The following is a 21,710-nucleotide window of genomic DNA, read 5'->3' on the forward strand; positions in this document are numbered from 1 at the left end:
TCAATGACGTCACATACATTACATGCCCTATTCTGTTTCAATGTCTTAAGCTAAGCTCAATCTGCCTGTATATGGAAACTCAGCCTTATTTTCGTATGACAAGTCTATCGCATCCATTATTAAGAATTCAAAGAAGGCTCAAATTCAAACGTTTCTTTTATATTCTTGCACAGACTCCCTGTTGTAGTACTTCCTTATATCACACATATATTGTCTAAAAGTGGTCAAAAATTTTTTTTCGCCAGAAATGTCCTAACCAGCATTTATCTAATAATTCTTTTACAAGGCTCACAAGTTTAGGTACGGGTACCTGTCTTTGTTAGACGAGTGCTTTAGCCATACACACACACACACACACACAATATATATATATATATTATATATATATATATATATATATATATATATATGCATATATATGCGTCCCCATATAAAGAATGCCTCCAGTGTTATGTTGAATGTTATTTACCATTACATTCTAAGTGTACATATGTAGGTCTGACATCCGAACGCAATTATGAGCCTAGTTTAACATTGTTGTGATGGACGCTATGTTTCGTCATTTTATTAGACTTCCATTACAACAAAGATCCCATAATAGAAACCTGAAAGTGCACGTCGATAAGACATTTTGATAGCTAATAAAAAACCCCCAACAAAACTACTCGCATTTATGCATTCAATTTATGCATACATTCTTTTATACTCGGCACCGTCCAAAACTGCAAATGAATAGAGGTGATGTATCTAGGTTAGGGCGATGGATGTTTTGTTTGAAAGAGATGTTAGATACATAGATAATGGTAAGGAACTACATATTTAGACCCATGAATATACTGATTTTTTAAAAAATCAAGATTATATATATGGTAAAGAGTTAATATTTAAGATTCGAATTATTTTTTTAAAAGGGTATAATTATCCAGATTTCACTATTGTTGACATTTTTTTCTTCTCCTTCTTCTATTAAGATTAAGGCCAAAGCTTCAGGCTGAAGATTATATTGCCGATTGTCAGTAACAGGGGTTTGAGAGGGAAGCAGGGGGCGATTTTTTGAATTCATCAATCGAAAGGGCTTGTTTACAATTGGTTGGTGGAGGGGAAGAAAGAGGAAAGGGTGGTTTGTTCTTGAGTGGGGGATTTCAAAATTAAATGATCGAGTTCTTGTTTTATTGTTGTTCCATTTTCTAATGATATTTTTTGCAGGTCTGGTAACCGAGAAATGTGCGGAAGCCCCCCCCCCCCCCACCCCGAAACGCAATTATGGGCTTAATCTAACATGGTTATAAAGGACAATATTTTGCATTGTTTTGAGATTATTTCCATTACAACAATGAGGCCATAACTTGGGTTATCAGACCTGCGAATAAGTGCACGTCGGTCGACAGCCATCCACTTCACATAAATTTTACTGATTTACTTTTTTTTATACCGAATTGAACCCGATGATATCGGGTGTTTTAAAAAAAAAGTACTTAGTTACTTTACTATTATTATGATTGTGCTTTATATTAGCTCTCTTCCATTCTTACAAAGTAGGACAGTTAAAAAACAAAAACAAACTGAACCTTGACAAAAAGCCGTCCTACTCAGACGGGATGCTATATATGCCTAAATATGATATGAACATCCCTATGTGGGAGACTTTCCGAAAGCTCCTCGTGCTAAGGGAAACAACTCAAATATTCCCTCAACCCCGAGGAAAACTAAAACCTAGTACCTTTAACTAACCCTAATAGTAAAGACAAACACCCTAGCACCTTTACTAAGCCTTATGACTTACCTTACCTTACCCGGGTTCCATCTCTTTCTAGAGGTCGGATGTCATGGCTTTCCATCCTTCACGGTCCATTGCAGCCTCGTTACAGTCTGCCATGCGCCGTCCTGTAGCTTCCTTGATGCCATCTGTCCAGGATTTCCTTTGTCTTCCTCTGCCTCTCTTTCCTTCAATTCTTCCCTCCATTATCCTTTTTTCGAGACTATCATGTCTTCGCATATGTCCAAAATATGACAGCTTTTTGTGCTTCACAGTCAAAAGAAGTTCTTTTTGTTTTTGGCCCATTAGGTCGAGGAATTCGATGTTTGTTTTTCTTGCTGTCCAAGGTATTTTCAGTATTCTCCTGTACGTCCACATCTCAAAAGCTTCAATACGTTGTTCTGTCTGTGCGGTTAGTGTCCACGTTTCACAACCATAAAAGAAAATGGACCACACATAGCATTTGGTGCATCTCATTCGTGTTCTGATGGAGATATTTGTGTTGTTGAGGATTGCCTTTAGTTTCATGAACGCATTTTTGGCCAGCATTATTCGTCTCCTGATCTCTTTGTCAGACTTTGCATCGGATGTTACCAACTGCCCCAAGTACGTGAACTCCTTTACTTGTTCCACTGGACACTCTTCTATTTCTATATCTATGTCTATGGGCTCTTTCTTTTTTGTTATCACCATTGTTTTTGTCTTCTTCGCATTCATGAACAGCCCCTTTTCTTTACTCTCTTCGTTCACTTTTGAAATTAGCTTCTGTAGGTCTTCCTTACTTTCCGCCAACAGGACAGTATCGTCAGCGTAACGTAAATTGTTGATGTTGTGGCCACCAACCTTCAACCCTTGTGCTGTTTCTACTTGCCGAAATATAGACTCTGTGTATAAATTAAACAAGCAAGGAGACATAACACATCCCTGGCGCACTCCTTTCTTGATTTCAATTGCATCTGTTGTATCTGCCTGCACTTTTATCTGAGCCTTTTGCTGCCAGTACAGATTAGCGATTAGAGCCACATCATTCTCTTCCACACCTATTGCCACAAGGTCCTGGATAAGTTTCTGATGACTAACAGAATCAAATGCCTTTGAGTAGTCGATAAAACAGGCATATATGTCTTTTTGGACCTCTAAGTATTTTTCTGACAGGATTTTTAAGTCGAAAATTGCCTCCCTGGTGCCACTGTTCTTTTTGAATCCAGTTTGCTGTTCTGAAATCTCACGATCTACTTTTGACGAGATTCTTTTCAGGATTATTGTCAGGAGGAGTTTCAGTAGATGGCACATAAGACTGATTGTTCTGTAGTCCGAACACTCAATTGCACCCGCTTTCTTGGGTAGCAGTATGAAGATAGAAGTGCGAAGGTCTTCTGGGATGTGCGTTGACTCGTATATTTCATTCATAAGGTCCGTTATCACATCAACACCAAATTCACCCAGTGCTTGCAGCATTTCTGTTGACACCCCATCTATTCCATTTGCCTTCCCTGTTATGACTAATCCTAATAGAAAACAAATCCTCCGACCTCGAGCTAACCCTAATAGAAAAAAAAACAACAACCTAGGACTGCTTTCAATACTTCACAAAACAAAATGGCGACGTAAAACCAAAACAATGGTCGTATTAGAAAAGTTCAAACTTTCACGAATCTTTCAAGGTTTGTTCTAGAGTTTTTTTAAAAATGCTACTCTATATTGACAAATCGAATAAATAAACGCATGACAAAGGATCCACGGTGAAAATACAAATTGAAAGAAATGCTAGCGCTTTCGGAAGGTCTCCCTTTTATGTTGTACATTTCCAAGGGTTGCCCATTCTCAACACAGAAGGTCATATTATGGAATCAAATTGAATTGTATAGAATCTTATGTGGTATAAGTCACCTGATATGCGTTCTACTTTTACGAGAACTCTTACCGGAATCCATCTCTGCCTATAACCAGGTTCTCATTAAGACATTGAAATGATGGGAATCCCATAAGGATTAAGATTTTAGGCCTTGGCTTTCTTGGGCAATATAAACAATCAAGTACATGGTTTAGCTGTAGATTCATTCACGTATCCTATGGTACCAAAAAAATTAAACTTTGTCAAATTCAATGAAAACAATATGACCTTGTTCCATTGTGATTTTAGACGTCCGTATTGACAATTGCAAATATATGGTTTTGATATAATAATGGATAGAATCCCGGATCGAATTGAACGCATGTTTTGATGAGAAAACAGCTAGAAAAGGCCGGTGATGAAAAAGACATCGGTGTGACAAATGAAAATAACTTCAGATTTGATAAACAAATGTGGAAAATCGAAGAGAGCAAGTTCTATGTTCGTCTTAATTCAACAAATAATATATTATATTCTACTGCCTGTATGGAGAAAATGTTAGTCTCATTCTATAAACCACAGGCAAATCTGCATTTCGACTATAATACAACAGTTCAATGTAGACTCGTGAAAGAGCAAGCATATTATATTTGTAGAGCTGGTTTAGACGGTTGCAAATGATATCTGTAGACCAACTCAGGGGTGTGAAGAATTTGTCATAAGATTAGAAAAAAGATTGTGGGGAAAAAAAGTTGTCATTGACAGACTGAAATGTATTTTTTGTCTAGAAAAATATGACACTGATTCATTTAAATATCAATATACCCATTTTTTTTCCACAAATTCTACCTCAGAGCTCCAAGAACTTTGTGCCATAACCGTTGTGTGGGCACAACTTGTCCTCTTGCGACGCAAGGCCACCCAGCTTTGTCTATGAAGATCAACTACGAAGAGAGCCTGAGTGGCTCATAGTAGGATTTATCTCATTCGATTGCAATATCATCTCATATCGTAAGCAACAAGACTTTATTACTTAACAATCTTTTCCCCACACCCAATCAGAAAGATACAAGTCTTGTTATTTTTTCTTTCGTCGGCCCATAATACAAAAGTAGAGAAGATATAGTATGAGAAATTATTTAGTCCTTTCCATTGAATAGATGGTGTACGTTTCAGTAAAATCCTTATCTGTTCTCTGTTTAAAGCCATTGTAACCAATACACAGACGTAATTGTAGCTTCAATACTCTGCTATAGTGAATTTGGTAGAAGTTGATCATCTCTATGGCTGTCCAAAAACCAGCAACAAAAGGTTTGTGACGTCATAAGCACACTTCTTATAAAAAAGGTATACAAATTGTTATCTCGTAGTAAATTATTATAACTAAGAAGCTGAAGGATGGATAACATAGTTCAATATTGTCCAACTCTTTTATTCATTTCCGACAGATAAACATCAAAAGCATCAAAATGTACGGGAAAAGAAAGCATGGAAAATCTTCTCCATCAACGAGATTCATCAGAAAAAAGCTGAGAAGGCGGCCCCTTTTAAAGAGAATTATTCACGATAAGCTCAAAGATCTTCAACAGAATTTTTACATTTATCTGGCAAAAGAAAAGTCGCTCTTTGATGACCGAAAAATATCAAGAACAAATTTGTACAAACAGTTATCAGAACTAGATGTTAACAACAGCAAAAGTGAAGATAGCAATCAAATTAAACATGTGGAGCCCGAGGCAAAATCGAGCGTTGCGCAAAATTTTTTCAGTTCTCTGGCAAGAGCTTTCGGAAATTACAATGACATGGAGGGAATTATCGATTCATCAGAGCTACCATCATCAGAACTAAAAAATAGCAGTCATTTTATGGAGGCGGTTAAACTGGTAAGTCTTTACAAGGGTCAGGATAAGGAGAGCCATAATCCTCCAAAAGAATCATCAGCTAATAGATTACAAGAAAATGCAACACGCATAGGTACGGCTGATGTTGATGTATCTAAAGTGGGCACTTCAAAGACGAAAGAAGATGTCAGATGGGCTGATAAAATGGATATTGAAATTCAAAACATCAAACAACTGACACCACAAAACTGCGGTCATTTGAACGAAGGCTTGAAATTGATCAGTCTTTTCCAAGGCAAAAATAAAGATACTCATGAGTCCCTTGAAAACTCATCAATTGGGAAAACACGAGAAAAGACGCCAAGCCGTGACAATGCCGATATTGATGTAATGAAAATTAACATTCCAACGTTGAAAGATATTGGTAAACAAACTGGTGAAATAGATGATAGAACTCGAGAAATGGAACAACCGACACCAAAAGTCAGCAGTCCCCTGAAAGAGGCTTTTAAATTGATTGGCCTTTTCCAAGACCAAGACGAGGGCAAGCATGATTTTAATAAGATGTCATCAGCCGTGAAATCTCATGAAAAAGCAGCAGGTTCAAGCAGTTCTTATGTTGATTTAATTGTAGTTGATAGTTCAAAGCCGACAGAAGATGTTACTAAGCAAGTTGATCAGAAATATGATAGTATTCCAAGAACAGAGCAACCTGCATCGCAAAAAAGCAGTCACTTGCGGGAAGCCTTTAAACGAATTTTCCAAACTCAGACTAAGGGCCATGATATTCCACATAATTCAGCAAATGAGAAATTACAAGAAAAATCAGAAAACACAGACAATGCTAATGTTGATACCGCTATAATGAACGGTTCAAAACTGAAAAATGACGCAAAGCAAACCGACAGAATGGACAATGATATCCAAAAAGTGGAACAACAGATACCAAAAAATAGAAGTCCTTTGATAGAAGCCTTTAAACTGATTGGATTTTTTCAAGGTCAGGAGAAGGGTAACAATGATCCCCAACAAAACTCTTCAAACCGAAATTCAAAAGAAAAGACACTAGATATAGAAAATGCTTGGAGTGATGCATCTATTTCAAACAATTTAAAACCGAAAGAAGATTTTGCCTCAAAAACGTATGAAATAGATTATATTCAAAAGATTAAGCAGCACGCAACCAATGTTTCAATACCTAAAGACGCCTCTACAACGTCTGACATTACACAACCTAAAATGAGCAGTGAAAATTTTGCTCAAAGTTCAGATGCCTTAGAATCCCAGCCGAACGAGAATATTGCTCACATATCTGATATGATAGATACCGCTATCGAAAATTTAAAACCACAAAAAATTGAAACACCAACGTATCTTAACTCTAATTTTTTTTCAAATTTCAAACAAAGTAAAACTAAAAAAGCAAAACCTACCACCTTTCTCAATACACGAAAATTATCTCACTCCGTTGATTCAGTTGAAAATAAAAGAAAAACCAAAGCGGCTAATAAAAAGGATGAAGACTTTCAGAAAATCGATGATGCTGCAATTAATGATTTGAAATCATCACCAGATCTCAAACAGAATTCTATCTTCAATTTTCAAATTGGAGAGTATTCCTTCAATTTAAGCAAGTCACCACCGATCAAAAAGTCAGAGTCTCAAGGGAAAATATTTCCAGAATATGACAGAAAGTACATACCTATTCAGAACAATGAGAAGAACGAACATAAGGTTAAGAGTCCAAACATGACAAATTCTGATGGAATAAAAAGTCCGCACAAGACCCGTTCATATAACATCCAAAGCCCTAGTAGAGGTAGGTCTGATAAGAGTCCAAACAGGGCTAGATCAGATAAAACCAAGAGTCCAAACAAAGCTTATTCTGACACATTTAAGAGTCCAAATATAACTAAAAGTTCAAATACCCGTCATTCTCCAAAACTGGAAATGAATAGGAGGAATAACCTACACGTTCCTGGAAAATCATCGCCAGTACGGAGGTCTCCAATTAAAACAGGGTCAAAGAATAATCAAGAATTTTCAGATACAACAGGTACCGGCATCCAAAAACAAGGACATGCAACGACTGATGAGCCTGTATACCTGAACTCCAACTTTTTCTCAAACTTAAAGCGAAACAAAACTAAAGCAAATAAAACTGCCACAATTCTAAAACCTTACTATATTTCGAACACAAAAACGCTAGTTAAGTCTTCATCATTTCAACAATATATTTTGTCTCTTGGGGCCCGTTTAAACCAAGACGTTGGAGGCGGCTTGGTCTCAAAAGAGCTAAACAGGTCGACATACCACAATGATTTTCACAGAGATTCGGGAGGAAATTCAACATCAGGTGTATCTAAAGACGTAAATTATCAAAAGCTGTCAACGCCATTGAAGCGTAATGAAGTAAAAAGAGCAGACAAAATCAAAACGATTGGAAAGTCAAGTCGAAAAATGAAATTTAAGGACAATGATAGAAGTGTTTTAGGTAACTCTGCTTCGACATTCTTCAAGCTGATTAGTGGGGAACAACGACAAATAACAAAATTGGAAGACAATTTATCTACCAACTTAAAAACAGCTATTATGGCTGGTAGAACAAAATCGAATATTAATTTAGATCGTGTTTCATCGATTTCAGAAAATCAATTTAAGGACACAGAAGAAGGTGAGGATTTCCAAATGGTCGCGACCATGACATCTGCATCGGGTTTGGGAAGTATCAAATTTGAAGGAGAAAAATGTCACAGCTCAAGATCTGTAGATCGATGTGATGTTTTGGAGCAAGGGCAAGGATGCGGCACAAACGATATTAAAAGTTATGATAAGTCAAACTTTAAAAAAGAATCAAACTATAAAACATGTCATCGCACAAGAAGTTCTACAGGAGTAAATATTATGAATAAAGGACAAAAGCATTCAAATCAAACTGAGGGTTGGAGTCCTACTTCTTCAAAAGCACTAGATGAGATTTTACCCAAAAAAGAACCATTGATAAGCGTAGTACAAGACCTGGATGAAGATCACAGTTTGATGAATTCTGTGAGACAAATGAATATGATAGAAGATATGTTGGAAAGTGTGAGGGAAGAAGTAAGTCATGATTTGAGGGGTAATCAAGATAAACTGAAAGATCTTGATATAGCAATAGAAACATTGAAGCAGGAGTTGGCAAATGATTTGAGCATAGTTTTCACAACAGACCAACTCGACGCTTTAAAACGTCTTGAACAGCAGCCACATAAAGCAGAGATCAATGAGCTAGAGCAAATGTCCCAGCTGATAAAAGGAGAACCAAAACAAGAGCTAGCTGATGTAAATCTTAAAAATAAAAAAGAAGTTTCCTATACAGCCAATGACAATTCAAAAGAGTTATATTGTTTTGCTAGAGATGGATTGAATTTTGATTTGACCAACCATCAAAATATGTCAGAAAAATCCATATGTCTAGAGAAAGATATATCAATCAATCTACCTGATCATTTAGAGACACAAGAAAGTGCCAAACTATCGATAACAAGTTCTCAACGTCATGCAGCAGGTGGAAATACGTATGTGATGCACAAAAATATTACGCCTATTAAACATACAACCCCATTGAACACTTTAGAAAAAGATCTTGGCTCTCTTGATGATCTTAAAATGACCGAAAGTGATATCGAACCAAACATCGTATCTGAAAATGTGTCTACCAACGTAGATTGTGAGGTTTTAAAACCCTCAGTTACCACTGAAGTCGGAAACGACGAATCTATCAATGAATCTCTACAATTTTCAGATTATTTATTGGGAGAATCGTATCTTCAAAATCCACCCACAACAAACGATAACAGTCAAAATATAAAAGAACAATTGACAAAAATTAACCCTCAGCTGGAGGCATTTTATACTCAAACAGGAAATATAATTACAGATGAATCAAATGACGTAGATAATCCAAAGAATAAAGAACTTAAAATATCCAATTCTGGTTACTCATCTCCCATCGGTCCTGTCTTAGGCAATGTGCAAAAGCAGAGAGTGAGCAGATTACTTTCAACAAGCTATCGTGAATTACCAGTCAGAAAACAATTTCACGAAAATAAAGGTAAACGTGATGGGAGGCGACTCTTTTGCAAACAGACGGCAAAACCCATTGCGTTTCTTAAATTACTCAATTCTTTAAATGAAACTCATGGCAACACTACTTCTGAATCTTTGAGGTCACGTAAAACTTCTCTTGATGATTGTAATATACTTAATGTGGGTAAGGATGAAGGCTGCTTTACCATCGAAAATCCATCATTCTACGATGGATATGAAAAGTCGGATGAAAAATGTAACTTAAGTGAGATATTCTCGGGATTGATAGATCCAGATCCACGCAATGATTATTTGGGAGGGAACGAATATAAAAAATCACACCAAGCCAACGAAGATGTGGGAATTAATTGTGTTTTGACTCACGTGAAGTCTCAAGAACATCCAGCTTCTGTTAAAGAAGATAATCAATTAATCTTAATGCCAAATCATCCTGAATGCAAACAAAATAACTTCATAGACAGTACTATTGCCAATAATGAGGAGGAACCTGAAGGACAATCAGGAATAGATCATAGTCTTGATCAATTAGAATTTTGCGAAAATATATCGAGAGGAAATTCAATGACTACCCTAATCCATAAAAACACGTCAACACATGATGGTTTTGAGAGTTTACTCCAACGGACTCCAGTATTGTCCAACTTGTCAGATCTAACGGAGACCGAAAAATTGAGAGAATGTTCATTCTTTGGTACTGGATTCGATTTTCTTTTCAACGACAATGGATCTCAAGAAAGAATTCAAAGCGGTGATAAAGATTATAGTTGTGGTGAAGTCAAAAGCTCAGGCGGTGTCAGACACATAGATAGGAAAATCAGGAAAAATGAAAATACCATTAAAAGTTTACACAAAACATCTGACACAGGCAAGGAGTCAAAGAAAACTGGCACATTCTTGAATACCACACGAGGATACCTTGGAGAACGCTTGTACGAACAAAATGAAAAAGAAAGAATTGAGAATGAACGATTTAGAAGATTATCTTACATCACTCAACTTGAGAATAGCGAAATTAACACCAAAACATTTAGTGATGAGGATAGATTTCTACTTAGGTCAAAATCACCTAACGCTAATTTTAGAGGTAGTTTAAATGAAAGAATGTCATTGTCACCAAGTAACACAAATAAGTCGCCAGTATATAAATCAAATAGTTTCAACAAGCCAAGTCGACAGCCTAACAACGTAGATGCGAAATCGCCCAATAGATCCAATAGTTTCCATAGACAGTTACCAGATAAATCATGCTTCTTTGATAGAAAACAAGTAAAAATGGAAAGTCATTCCTTTAAAAGAATAGGACAACGTTCTAAAAGTTTAGACAGAAAGCAAGTGAACAAGAAAAGACCTTTCAATATGAAGTTTAAACATAATGAAACAACTGCAGAGAAGGCAGATAGGCTCTTTAGGAAAGTGCAAGAAGTTTCCAAACAAATTCAAAAACGCTCAGATCATAATTCAAGGTTCCCAGAAAAATCTTTTGAAGCTTCTAGATCACCATGCCATATTGGTTCAAGAAGCGTCAAGATGGACCCCAGGGAAAATCCAAATGTACATTTCTCAGACACTGATAAAATGCACCGACATCATGCTGTTCCATCTCACCCATTGGGTAGACATGTCGAGGCTACCAAAGAGGATCGAAATAATCTATCAAAGAAGGCCAAGGGTAAGCCAATTACCTACCGGGTATCAAGCATAACCAGAAATAGCAGAGGCAATGATGGCGAAGCAGCTAAAGTAAGAGACTCAAAAAAGGTTGACACAACCGAGAGAGAATCCACTGAAAAGTCCAGGATTAAACTCCTTAAAGAGGTGAGTTAGCATTGACAAATAAATATTATGGAACAAATTTAGGTTCCATAAAAAATAATTGAAGAACGGAAGTGCACTGCTTTCGCGCGAAATCCTGGGATTTTGTGGTCTATTGGTATGGCATTTGACTTGCCACCTGTAGGTCAACGGCCCAAGTGCTGTTGTTGTCCGAACATAGTGAAGGCCTTGGTAAAAGCTACTTACTTAAATTTTCTCACAAGACATGTGTCCAAACCATAAAATGTGTGATTTTTCCCTGGGAAAAATGTAAATTATGCTGTTGTCGCCCCTTAAAGTTACAAGAATTAAAGAAAAAACAAGGCTGAAGTAGAAATTTGACCCACCGTCACTCATCGATACTAAGCTGGGTGAGGGGGGGGGGATTGGTGGATATGATGCTATGATGTATTTATAGTTTGAAATAGGAGAGTTAGACCATGTCTTGTTGTTAAGCTTCAAAGAATATATCAAATATTAGATCGTTATACATTTTACTTCAACGTTTTTGACATCTACCAACCCGAAGAAAAATTACACGATATTGGGCGATAATACGAACGAGTTCATGTCTTCCCACACGGGATAAAGGATTCGTCTGTTATATTTAATTAATTTCTTATCTAAATAAGAAGAGAACTCCATGCATATGGAGTAGCGTGTTTAAATTAAAAGACCTTTCATTGTTGATTTTAGAGGGATTTTCTTTAGTAGCAATAAAAGAGACTATCAAGATGTTTAAGTAATAAATGTGTATCTAAATTTGTGGACCAAGACAGTGCAGCGGAGATCTTATAATACTCTTTATATTTTCTATTGTAACAGACATGGAATTTTGAACATACTCTTCTTGAGAAAAGCAAACTATAAATATAGGCTGTAGATTATTTAGAACAAATCTTATTTGTTTAATAATATGTATTAGTATTAGATATCACAATATTGTCCGAAAATAGTTGGAATACTTCACTTTAATATTCTGTTGGTAAACAAAAGTTGAGGTTGTCCTTAAATGAGAAACAGTATGTGTGGAAGAACAGTTGGCAATCTTTTCTAAAAATAATTGAAGTAATTTCTTTTTGAGTTCTCAGTCAGACTGTTGATTGCCGCCCGAGGGTTTGTGGATGAACACAGAGCCGTGTTTTTCGCATAATTATTATTATATATATATATATATATATATATATATATATATATATATATATATATATATATGACCATGTAGCATAATCACATTTTGGTTGTGGAAATACTCATTGATAGAGGAATGCGATTTGAAGTTAAATTAATATCCTAGCAACATTGCGAATTAAATGGGAAAGTCAAAGGCGGTTACCCGATTAAAATTGGGAATGAGTATACAGTTTATTTACTAACTTATTGCCCGCTTTAATGATAAGAGAATCCCCGTATAATTTGCGCTGTTTGTCTTTTTCAATTGAATAGGAGTAAATTCTTTTTTCTCTGCCACCACCGATGAGGGCTTGCTACCACTTTTCTTCTTCTTCTTCTTCTTCTTCTTCTTCTTCTTCTTCTTCTTCTTCTTCTTCGTCCCCCCTCACATTGTCTTCATGTTTGAATGTCGAGTTGGCGAAGGAATGCCGTTTTCATCCTCAGCTCTGTCTGGGGCCCATACAGTTTGGTCTGCAGTTGTGGTACCAGGCCAAAAATCCTCTCTTGCTGTTGCATACTTTGGGCAGGTCAGGAGTGTATGGTGGGCGTCTCCTTCTCCTTCACAACAATCACAAATGGATGGCTCTCCTGTTTTTGGAAATCTTGTGCTTGTGGTGTGGCCTGATCGCAGTCTAAAGATTGTGACTTGGTCTTTTCTATTTAATAGTTTGATTGGGTCACTTATATTGAAGCTTGGGTGCGTCTTGTACCAGTTGGCTTTTGTATGAGACTTGATGGCAATCATCGTTAGGGCATAACAACTGACTTGATTTCACCAACTTCATTAAGGTATTCATCTTGTGTTTGCTCAGATCCCAGTTTGGCCAAAGTGTCTGATATATCATTTTCAATGCGCAGTGACCAGGAATCCATTGAAGTCTCATTTCTTTTACTCTTTGATTTAGTTTGTTGTTTCATTAGCTCTGCACTTACATGATTTAGGTATGTTTGCATTGAGTTATTTTAGGGGTCTGATACTAAAGTAGTTTTAAAAACACAATATATGCAATGTTAAGCAAATAGCACATACTGTGTCCTTTTTAAAAGGCAGAATACTTGTTTGGCAACAGTAAGGAAGACTATTTTGGCATTGATAGTTTGCCTGATTCCCTGATTAACTTTATTCCTTCTTTAATTTCCAATACATCGGCTTTATAAATGGTGCAGTGCGCTCGTGCTGCCCTGAAGCCAATGTTCCAAAACATATATATATTAGGCTTTGGAAAACCTTAAACTATGGTCATAGAGGATCAGACGTTAAAACCAATGAACTTTTTACGTAGCGCCAATACCCGACCGGTATTGTGTCTCGACTGAATCAGTGACAGTAATTACAAACGTTTGTCTCTGATTAGGGTCTTTGACTCATTTTTCAGTCGACTCAAGCGTTAGCTGGTCATGATTTACTTACTTGTTCCTCTTAACCCATTGGGTTATGGCCACAACGATACTCTTTCATTGTACTCGATTCTGGACCATCGCGGACATGACAATCCTGTCTTGTGATTCTCTCCACCAATGTAATGGTCTCCGTGTCTTTTTGTGGTCACACAACCTGTCTATGTGTCTCGAGACATTAAGAGCCTTAAGAAATAATAAGGTACCTAATAGGCAACTTCAAGTGTATGAAAAGGTGATATGGCTTCAAATGGAGTGGTGGGTAGATGAAGTAAATAGAAAAAAGGCAAAGAGTATATTTGACTCCTTAGAAATTAGAAGCTATTGATAAATGTTCTCTCTCTCTCTCTCTCTCTCTCTCTCTCTCTCTCTCTCTCTCTCTCTCTCTCTCTCTCCATATATATATATATATATTTTTTTTTCTTTTAATTATTTTTTTTCTTTTTTATTATCTCCCTTTCTCTTTCTTTTCCTCTGATTTTCCAACAGTGCAGAATACCGATTTTCTGATTCACTTTTGGTTCATCTTTTAAAGATGCCTGAACCATTCTGTCATTCTCGAACTCGAGTTGCCCATGTATGCTATGCGTCCTGGGTCATTTAGACTACATATGCTTTTGCGACTTTAAAGTCTTCTGGTTTGACACTCGACTTGTGACGCGGTTTCCAGCGCAAAGTTTAGTCCTCGAGAGGGCTCTTTGCTCACATTTTTTCATTATACTCGGGTTTTAAATGAGTAGATGGCAGGTAACATCGTCGTCTTTTTCGCCTAATACAAGCGTAATGTCTTGTCCTACATACCAAGTCTTGTTGTTCCCTTAGACACCAAGCAAAGGGTTCTGAGTACAAGTGAATATTGTTCTACATTAAAGTTTACATTTTTGCAATTGTCTAAGCTTTATTTCATCTCTATCCTTAGTGTATTTACAGCTACCTTGTTGATTGGAAGAGAAAGAATGACGAGTGCTATACGTATAATGTCGGGTGGTTGGATGCACAGGATAATACTATTGTGTAAGTAAAACTCCATCGACCACACTATGAGTGTAAAAATGCACTAGGTCTATAATTTATCGGCAAAGAATATCCCCGCACATTTAGGATGATCAATAAAATTCAAATTCAAGACAGTATCAAATTAAATTGTCGACTTTCGACCACTCAAGATATCCTTTAAATTTCATTATCCGTCACATATAATAGACCAAAAAAAAAACCCCACCAAAATGCAAAGTGAATATTATTTTAACCAGTTAACTGCCATCCTTTCTTAAAAAAATATAGCATTGTGGAGAACATTGTGCTTATTTGAGTCAATAAAAAAATTGATACGGCGCACAACTCTACTGAAAGATTTGAAAATTAGAAATGTATTTTTTACAGATAGATAAACAGATAACTTGATTTCCTTTTATAATTTAAAGTCAGTTTGAAAGTTCGTTGAGTCAAACAGATATCATAAAATATGTACCAACGACGACACTTGACTCCCAAAATCAACTAATTTTGACACTGTAAAAAGTTGTCAATTTGCGTCATCTATTTATGACATCAAGTATTCTTATTACTTCCGTTGTGTTGTTGATTTAGCGGTGATCAGTGTTATGTATGTTCTAATTGCGTGTATGTTTGTGTGTGTGTGTGTGTGTGTGTGTGTGTGCGTATGTGTGTTTGTGTTTGTGTGTGTGTGTGTGTTGTGTGTAGTGTATACATGTGTGTGTGGGTGTTGGCATTTTTCAGCAAATCGTGGCATTCATAGTGATATTATTCACTTGAGACATGAAGGTATTTTAGTCGCCATTTTGATTCTTTTTTTACTATTAGGGTTAGCTCGAGATCGAGGATATTTCTTTTTCTATTAAGGTTAGTCATAAGTCTTAGTAAAGGTGCTAGGATGTTTGTTTTTCCATAAGTTAAGTAAAGGGGAGACATTCCGAAAGCTCCTACATCCCCAGTATTCTTTAAATTTGTATTTTCACCGTTGATATTTTGTCAGGCATTTATTTATTCAATTTGTCATTATATCTAGAAGTATTTTAAAAACTCTAGAACAAACCTTGATAGATTTGTGAAAGTTTAAAATTTCTTAATTTGACCATTGTTTTGATTTTCAGCCGCCATTTTGATTTGTTAAATATTGAAAGGTAGTGCAAAGCAGTCCGAGAGTTGTTTTTCTTTTCTTTCTATTAGAGTTAGCTCGAGAGGTTAGTCATAAGTCTTATTAAAGGTGCTAGGAAGTTTGTTTTTCCATAAGTTAAGTAAAGGGGAGACATTCCGAAAGCTCCTGCATCCCCATTATTCTTTAAATTTGTATTTTTACCTTTGATCTTTTGTCAGGCGTTTATTTATTCAATTTGTCATGATTTTTTCTATTAGGGTTAGCTCGAGATCCGATGATTTTTTTTTCCTATTAGAGTTATTCATAAGTATTATTAAAGTGCTAGGGTGTTTGTTTTTCCTATTAGGGTTAATTAAAGGTACTAGGTTTAATTTTTTCTTGGGGTTAGTTGAGAGAATATATTATTAAATATATTATTGGGCCACACAGAAAAATCAACCGAAGATATACCAAATTACACAGACAGCGTTGTTTACCAATCTGCCCTCATTAAATGATGGTGAGTACAGTATCGAATGAAAATAGTTCTTTCCCCGCGAAATTGCGGGCTTTTTACTCGTGTGTTAAAAAAAAATAACTTGAGCTTTTATATAGGGCAGTGTCCACCAAACGTTCTAAAAGCGCTTTACAAGAGGTCTTAGCCAACAGCAACACTTAACGTTTAAGACGAAATAATATGACGCCTGAGTTAGGTGATATTACAATTTTGTTTCCGATAAGGGGCAATGCTGTTAACGGCCACATACAAGATATGAAGTGAGTAGAAAAGTGCCAGAAGACAATAGAGAATAAAAATTTTTCGCGGCGGTGGTGGGGTTTGAACCTGCGACCTTATTGGTACGTCAACTCCGCCTGGCAGGTGAGAGCGTGGCTCTACCGTGTGAGCTATCCACGAACACAAAATATTCGTTTCAAACCCAAGTCATTTCTAGATCCCTCTCTCACCCACTTCTGAGACCGCTGATTCGTTCGCCCACCACCATCGCGAAGTATTTTGACCAGCAGTTAAGCTTAATAGCCAATATTCTCAACACAAACATATAACATAGAAACGATTGAGACATTGAGTATGCTCCGGTGTATGGGGTGAATTTTTAATTCAGAAAAGTGAGTGGAGCAGGCACTTATGTTGGTAACAACAAGATATGAAGTGAGTAGAAAAGTGCCAGAAGACAATAGAGAATAAAAATTTTTCGCGGCGGTGGTGGGGTTTGAACCTGCGATCTTATTGGTACGACAACTCCGCCTGACAGGTGAGAGCGTGGCTCTACCGTGTGAGCTATCCACGAACACAAAATATTCGTTTCAAACCCAAGTCATTTCTAGATCCCTCTCTCACCCACTTCTGAGACCGCTGATTCGTTCGCCCACCACCATCGCGAACAGCATTTTCCAAGGACTCAGAGCGGGACTCGAACCCAGGACCTTTCGACCCGAAGGCGAGTGCCATACCACTAGACCACATAGTCGCACATACTCAAGTTTAAAATGATTACCTGGCCGGTAACAGCTTTGTCTCATCGAAATCAAATTACGATAAAGTCATAAGGGCTATATCTATTATTCATTTTTTTTAAGCCCACTGTTTCTATTTATATTGCTATGGACCTCTTGTTTAGCGCTTTGACACATTTAGTGAATACTGCCCTATACAAAAGCTCACTTTGGATTGTTGGTGTTTTTTAATGCAATGATGAAACCAAATTACAGCGATTGGACTGAGTCCAATCCAGCCGATTAGATAACGCACTTGATATGAACGAAACAAATAGGTACGTACTTCACAAGCTGAAAGCTTTTTCTGATTTGATGTGCGGCTATGTGGTCTAGTACTCTAAAAAAATGTTTTTAAAAATTCATTTCAATATGTGACAAGATATAGCTTTATTTAATTATTATTTCAGGTAAGCCGTAATGTGTTGAGAAAACGGTACATACTTTCTTACATGAATATTTTACCAGCAGTCATAATGGTAGTTCAAGATTTGACAGAAGTCTTTAATTTTAGAAATGCATTTTCCCTTTTGTTATTGTAGGGATCAAGATCCCGGCAATGTTCTTTATCCCTGTAACATTGAACCAACGACATGCCAAACGGAGCCTGAGGTAGCATCGGAAAACGATGGTGATCATGAACTGCCGCCGACTATTGTTGAAGTTGCAGAATCATCAAGCAACCTAGCCGTTGCGACACCCTGCTTCTTAGAACCAAGTACTTATTCTGAGAATGACGTCATTAAGACCTTCAAGAAGGAAGAAAAGAATTTTACTTTCCCAAAAGTTGTTAACCCTCTGCGTTCTCCAGTCGTCTTATTGCCGTCAAAGGACAAGACCTGCTTAGAGTCAGATGTGGATGGTGATGAAACGATAACATCGTGTGTTCAAGAGCAAAATCAATTTGAAAGCAAAGATGCTATAACAGACAATGTACCAATTTGCAAGGCTGAATTTTCTACTGTTGATGAAGCTTTATCTTCAGATATTGTCGAAAAAACCATCATCACTGAGTCGTCTTCTCGTGCAAATCTAGCATCCGTATGTACTGAACTACCATGGAGTGATCTACGAACTGATATACCCTCATCCTCTGTAGATCCATTAATTATTGGTATATCATGTAATGATGATTCAATTATAAACTCTCCATCTGAAAACAAACCGTGCAGTGCACTTTTGGCCGTGACCAAAAAGGGATCAGACGCAATGGAATTGGATAACGATTTGAAATCAACGCAAATGACAAACATGCGTGATATTAAAGCTTTGGAAATCACTACTAAATTAGGCGAGACACCTTCTCAATTACCAACAATGACCAAGGAGCCAAACATTACCAATTCAGTTGAGGAATGTTGCAAAGTGAAAGTCCTCTCCGAAAATCACAAATTGTTGCATTTATCAAATTGTCAAACAGAGCAACAAACCATTTGCCAAACCTTAGACCAATCCATTTGTGCATCTCCGACAAAAGAGGAATTGTGCTGTAATAAGCCATCAATTGAACAGGATGGTAGCTCTACGTTAGTTTGGATAGGAGAGCAGTCCAATGATAAAATACTTCCACAAGAGCTAAATCAAGAGCTCTCACAACCTGTCACAAATGAAGGTGACAATGGGTTTATACTTCAACACAATTTGGAACGACCATGTATTGCAGAATCTGAAGTCGATCCCCAAATTCTTCCAATAGCAATAGCCAAAATACACAGTCCAATAGATAGATCTTCATCTGTTGACAACTATCCCGTTACTTTATCTATCAGCTCAGAAACAAATTCAAAATTTATGCCATCTCCCACTTTCTTAAAAAAGGACGAACCCGACAACATACCACAAGAACCTGTTCAAGATCAACTTGTATTACAGATAACACCAACAAAATCCTGCCAATTACCTACTAACAAGATAGCTGACAACTATGACATTTCTAAGATAATTAAGGATAAACCTTCTCCTGTTGTTGCCGAAAAACCACGTGAAGATTCAGAGTATGCGCCTTCCAAAGCCTCTGATGCACAAGATGATTTACGCGATGAAATTGTTAAAAAAGAACCAGGTCCCGACAGCCGTGAAGTCAATTCGTATCTTAAAAAAAGACGGTCGTATCAAAATTATAGTGAACTTCTGAAACAACATTGCGATGATGTTTATAACGAGTGTAACCTTAAGATAGAAGAGGATTTGGAAATAGTTGGCAAACTTGCCGATGACAAAATCACGATTGGAACACCAAATGTCATGAAATCAGAACAGGAAGAAAATCCACAGATCAAGTGGTGGAGGAAATATTATGGCTATCGCAGAGAAAATTCGCCAAATCGGGTTGCAAATTCAATACAAAGTAAAACCGATAATTCTCCTATTGTGCAGAAAAGTTCGCCTAAAAGAGTTCAGATTCAAAAGGGACTAAATCGAATGCAACGTGTTACCGATGCCTCACAACAGCAGTCTCTTCCGTGGGCTAATCTATTTCAAATGCAAAGTTTTCAAAGAAATGCACAGTCTGGAAGGAAGCTTTCTCGCAAATCCTCATGTAAAAATATTTCTTTAAATAGAGTTAATTCAGATATACCAAAAAATGATCAGATATGCACCGAAGTATCAAAAAATATGAAGAGAGACGCCAAAAATAAGAGTCACACCAAAGATGAAAACTCAGTTCTCTTGCCTGCTCCTATGCGTAGAAAAGTGATGAAAATAGAGCAACCACCGTACGCTTTTCAAAAGGAAATCAGAATGGCACTAGAGCTTGAGGAGAAAATTGTTAGAAATGTAGAGAGAGGCATGTCATTTGGTGACGAGTCATCTCTTGAACTTTGTAGAGTGTTTTTCTAAACCCTTCATTGGACAATATTCTAAACATCACCTACTGTTATCTAAACCTCCAATGAATTATTGGTTACAATCTCATTGTCAGAGAAGATAGCAAAAACATTAAAACACAATTGTATTTAATATTATAATAAAGATTCTTTGACAGAAATAAACAATGCTTTATATCATTGAACATGCAACATCCACGTTGGGCAAATTATTTTAGATTTTATTTGTTCATCATTGATGGGTTTAATCTTGTTCATATTTTACTTCAATAAACTAGTGAAGAACCCGCACTATTTGCGTAAAAATAAAGGCTTTTGCGAGCAGGTACTTATCTGATTTAATTATTATACTACTGTATTGTCGGAATTAACATAGATTATGACGAATCTTTGGAGCCATCAACGATCAAAATCGGTCCGGTAGTAAAGTCTGTAGATGCGCGCAAATGAATTTGGCAACAGGGCGGCTGGATAGCGATTCCGAACGTCAAATAATCAATTATAATGGTGTAGTGGATGGAGAAACCATTTCTACTCTCTCTCTCTCTCTCTCTCTCTCTCTCTCTCTCTCTCTCTCTCTCTCTCTCTCTCTCTCTCTCTCTCTCTCTCATGGACGCAGACATGCTGTATTTATCACTCTAACATGAGTAAAGACAGACGACACCTTTTTATAAATTAAATAATCAAAGGACTAGTCATTATGGCCCAAGCAGATATTTTAAGTAATCATTTGAGTCAACGGATGATAGAATTACACTTATTTTAAAAGTTACTCGTATATAAATGTGTAAAAGTAGCTTTATGATTTACTTTAGATTTGCTAGTTATTCTGTGCTCTTTAGCAAAAATTTAACATGGGCTGTACGAACAATTAAAAAAAAAGAATAAATTGAAAGTGGCAGATTCATAGTGAAATCACACAAAACCCAGAATAGGTTTAATTCTTACTTCAACAGAGTTAATTCAGTAAATATTTACTATATTTAATTATATTTAGTATAGTATAGTATAGTATAGTATAGTATAGTATAGTATAGTATAGTATAGTATAGTATAGTATAGTATAGTATAGTATAGTATAGAATAGTATAGTATAGTATTTTTAATTCAGAAAAGTGAGTGGAGCAGGCACTTATGTTGGTAACAACAAGATATGAAGTGAATAGAAAAGTGCCAGAAGACAATAGAGAATAAAAATTTTTCGCGGCGGTGGTGGGGTTTGAACCTGCGACCTTATTGGTACGACAACTCCGCCTGGCAGGTGAGAGCGTGGCTCTACCGTGTGAGCTATCCACGAACACAAAAATATTCGTTTCAAACTCAAAGTCATTACTAGATCCCTCTCTCACCCACTTCTTGAGACCGC

General features: G+C 36.7%; 1 protein-coding gene across 1 annotated transcript; it reads left to right on the forward strand.

Annotated features, from left to right (window-relative positions):
* Positions 1 to 730: 730 nt before the first annotated feature.
* LOC144971062 (uncharacterized) lies at positions 731 to 20,542 on the forward strand. Its single transcript, XM_078911402.1, has 5 exons — positions 731 to 803; positions 4,445 to 4,601; positions 5,039 to 11,335; positions 14,823 to 14,917; positions 18,059 to 20,542. Exons 3-5 carry the CDS (start codon positions 5,060 to 5,062, stop codon positions 20,355 to 20,357), a joined length of 8,670 nt encoding a protein of 2,889 aa, XP_078767528.1. The 5' UTR covers positions 731 to 803; positions 4,445 to 4,601; positions 5,039 to 5,059; the 3' UTR covers positions 20,358 to 20,542.
* Positions 20,543 to 21,710: the final 1,168 nt, after the last annotated feature.

Source organism: Berghia stephanieae, chromosome 4 (assembly GCF_034508935.2).
Source record: "Berghia stephanieae isolate SIO BIC M18660-M18661 chromosome 4, UCSD_Bste_1.3, whole genome shotgun sequence".
Lineage (NCBI taxonomy): Eukaryota > Metazoa > Mollusca > Gastropoda > Nudibranchia > Aeolidiidae > Berghia > Berghia stephanieae.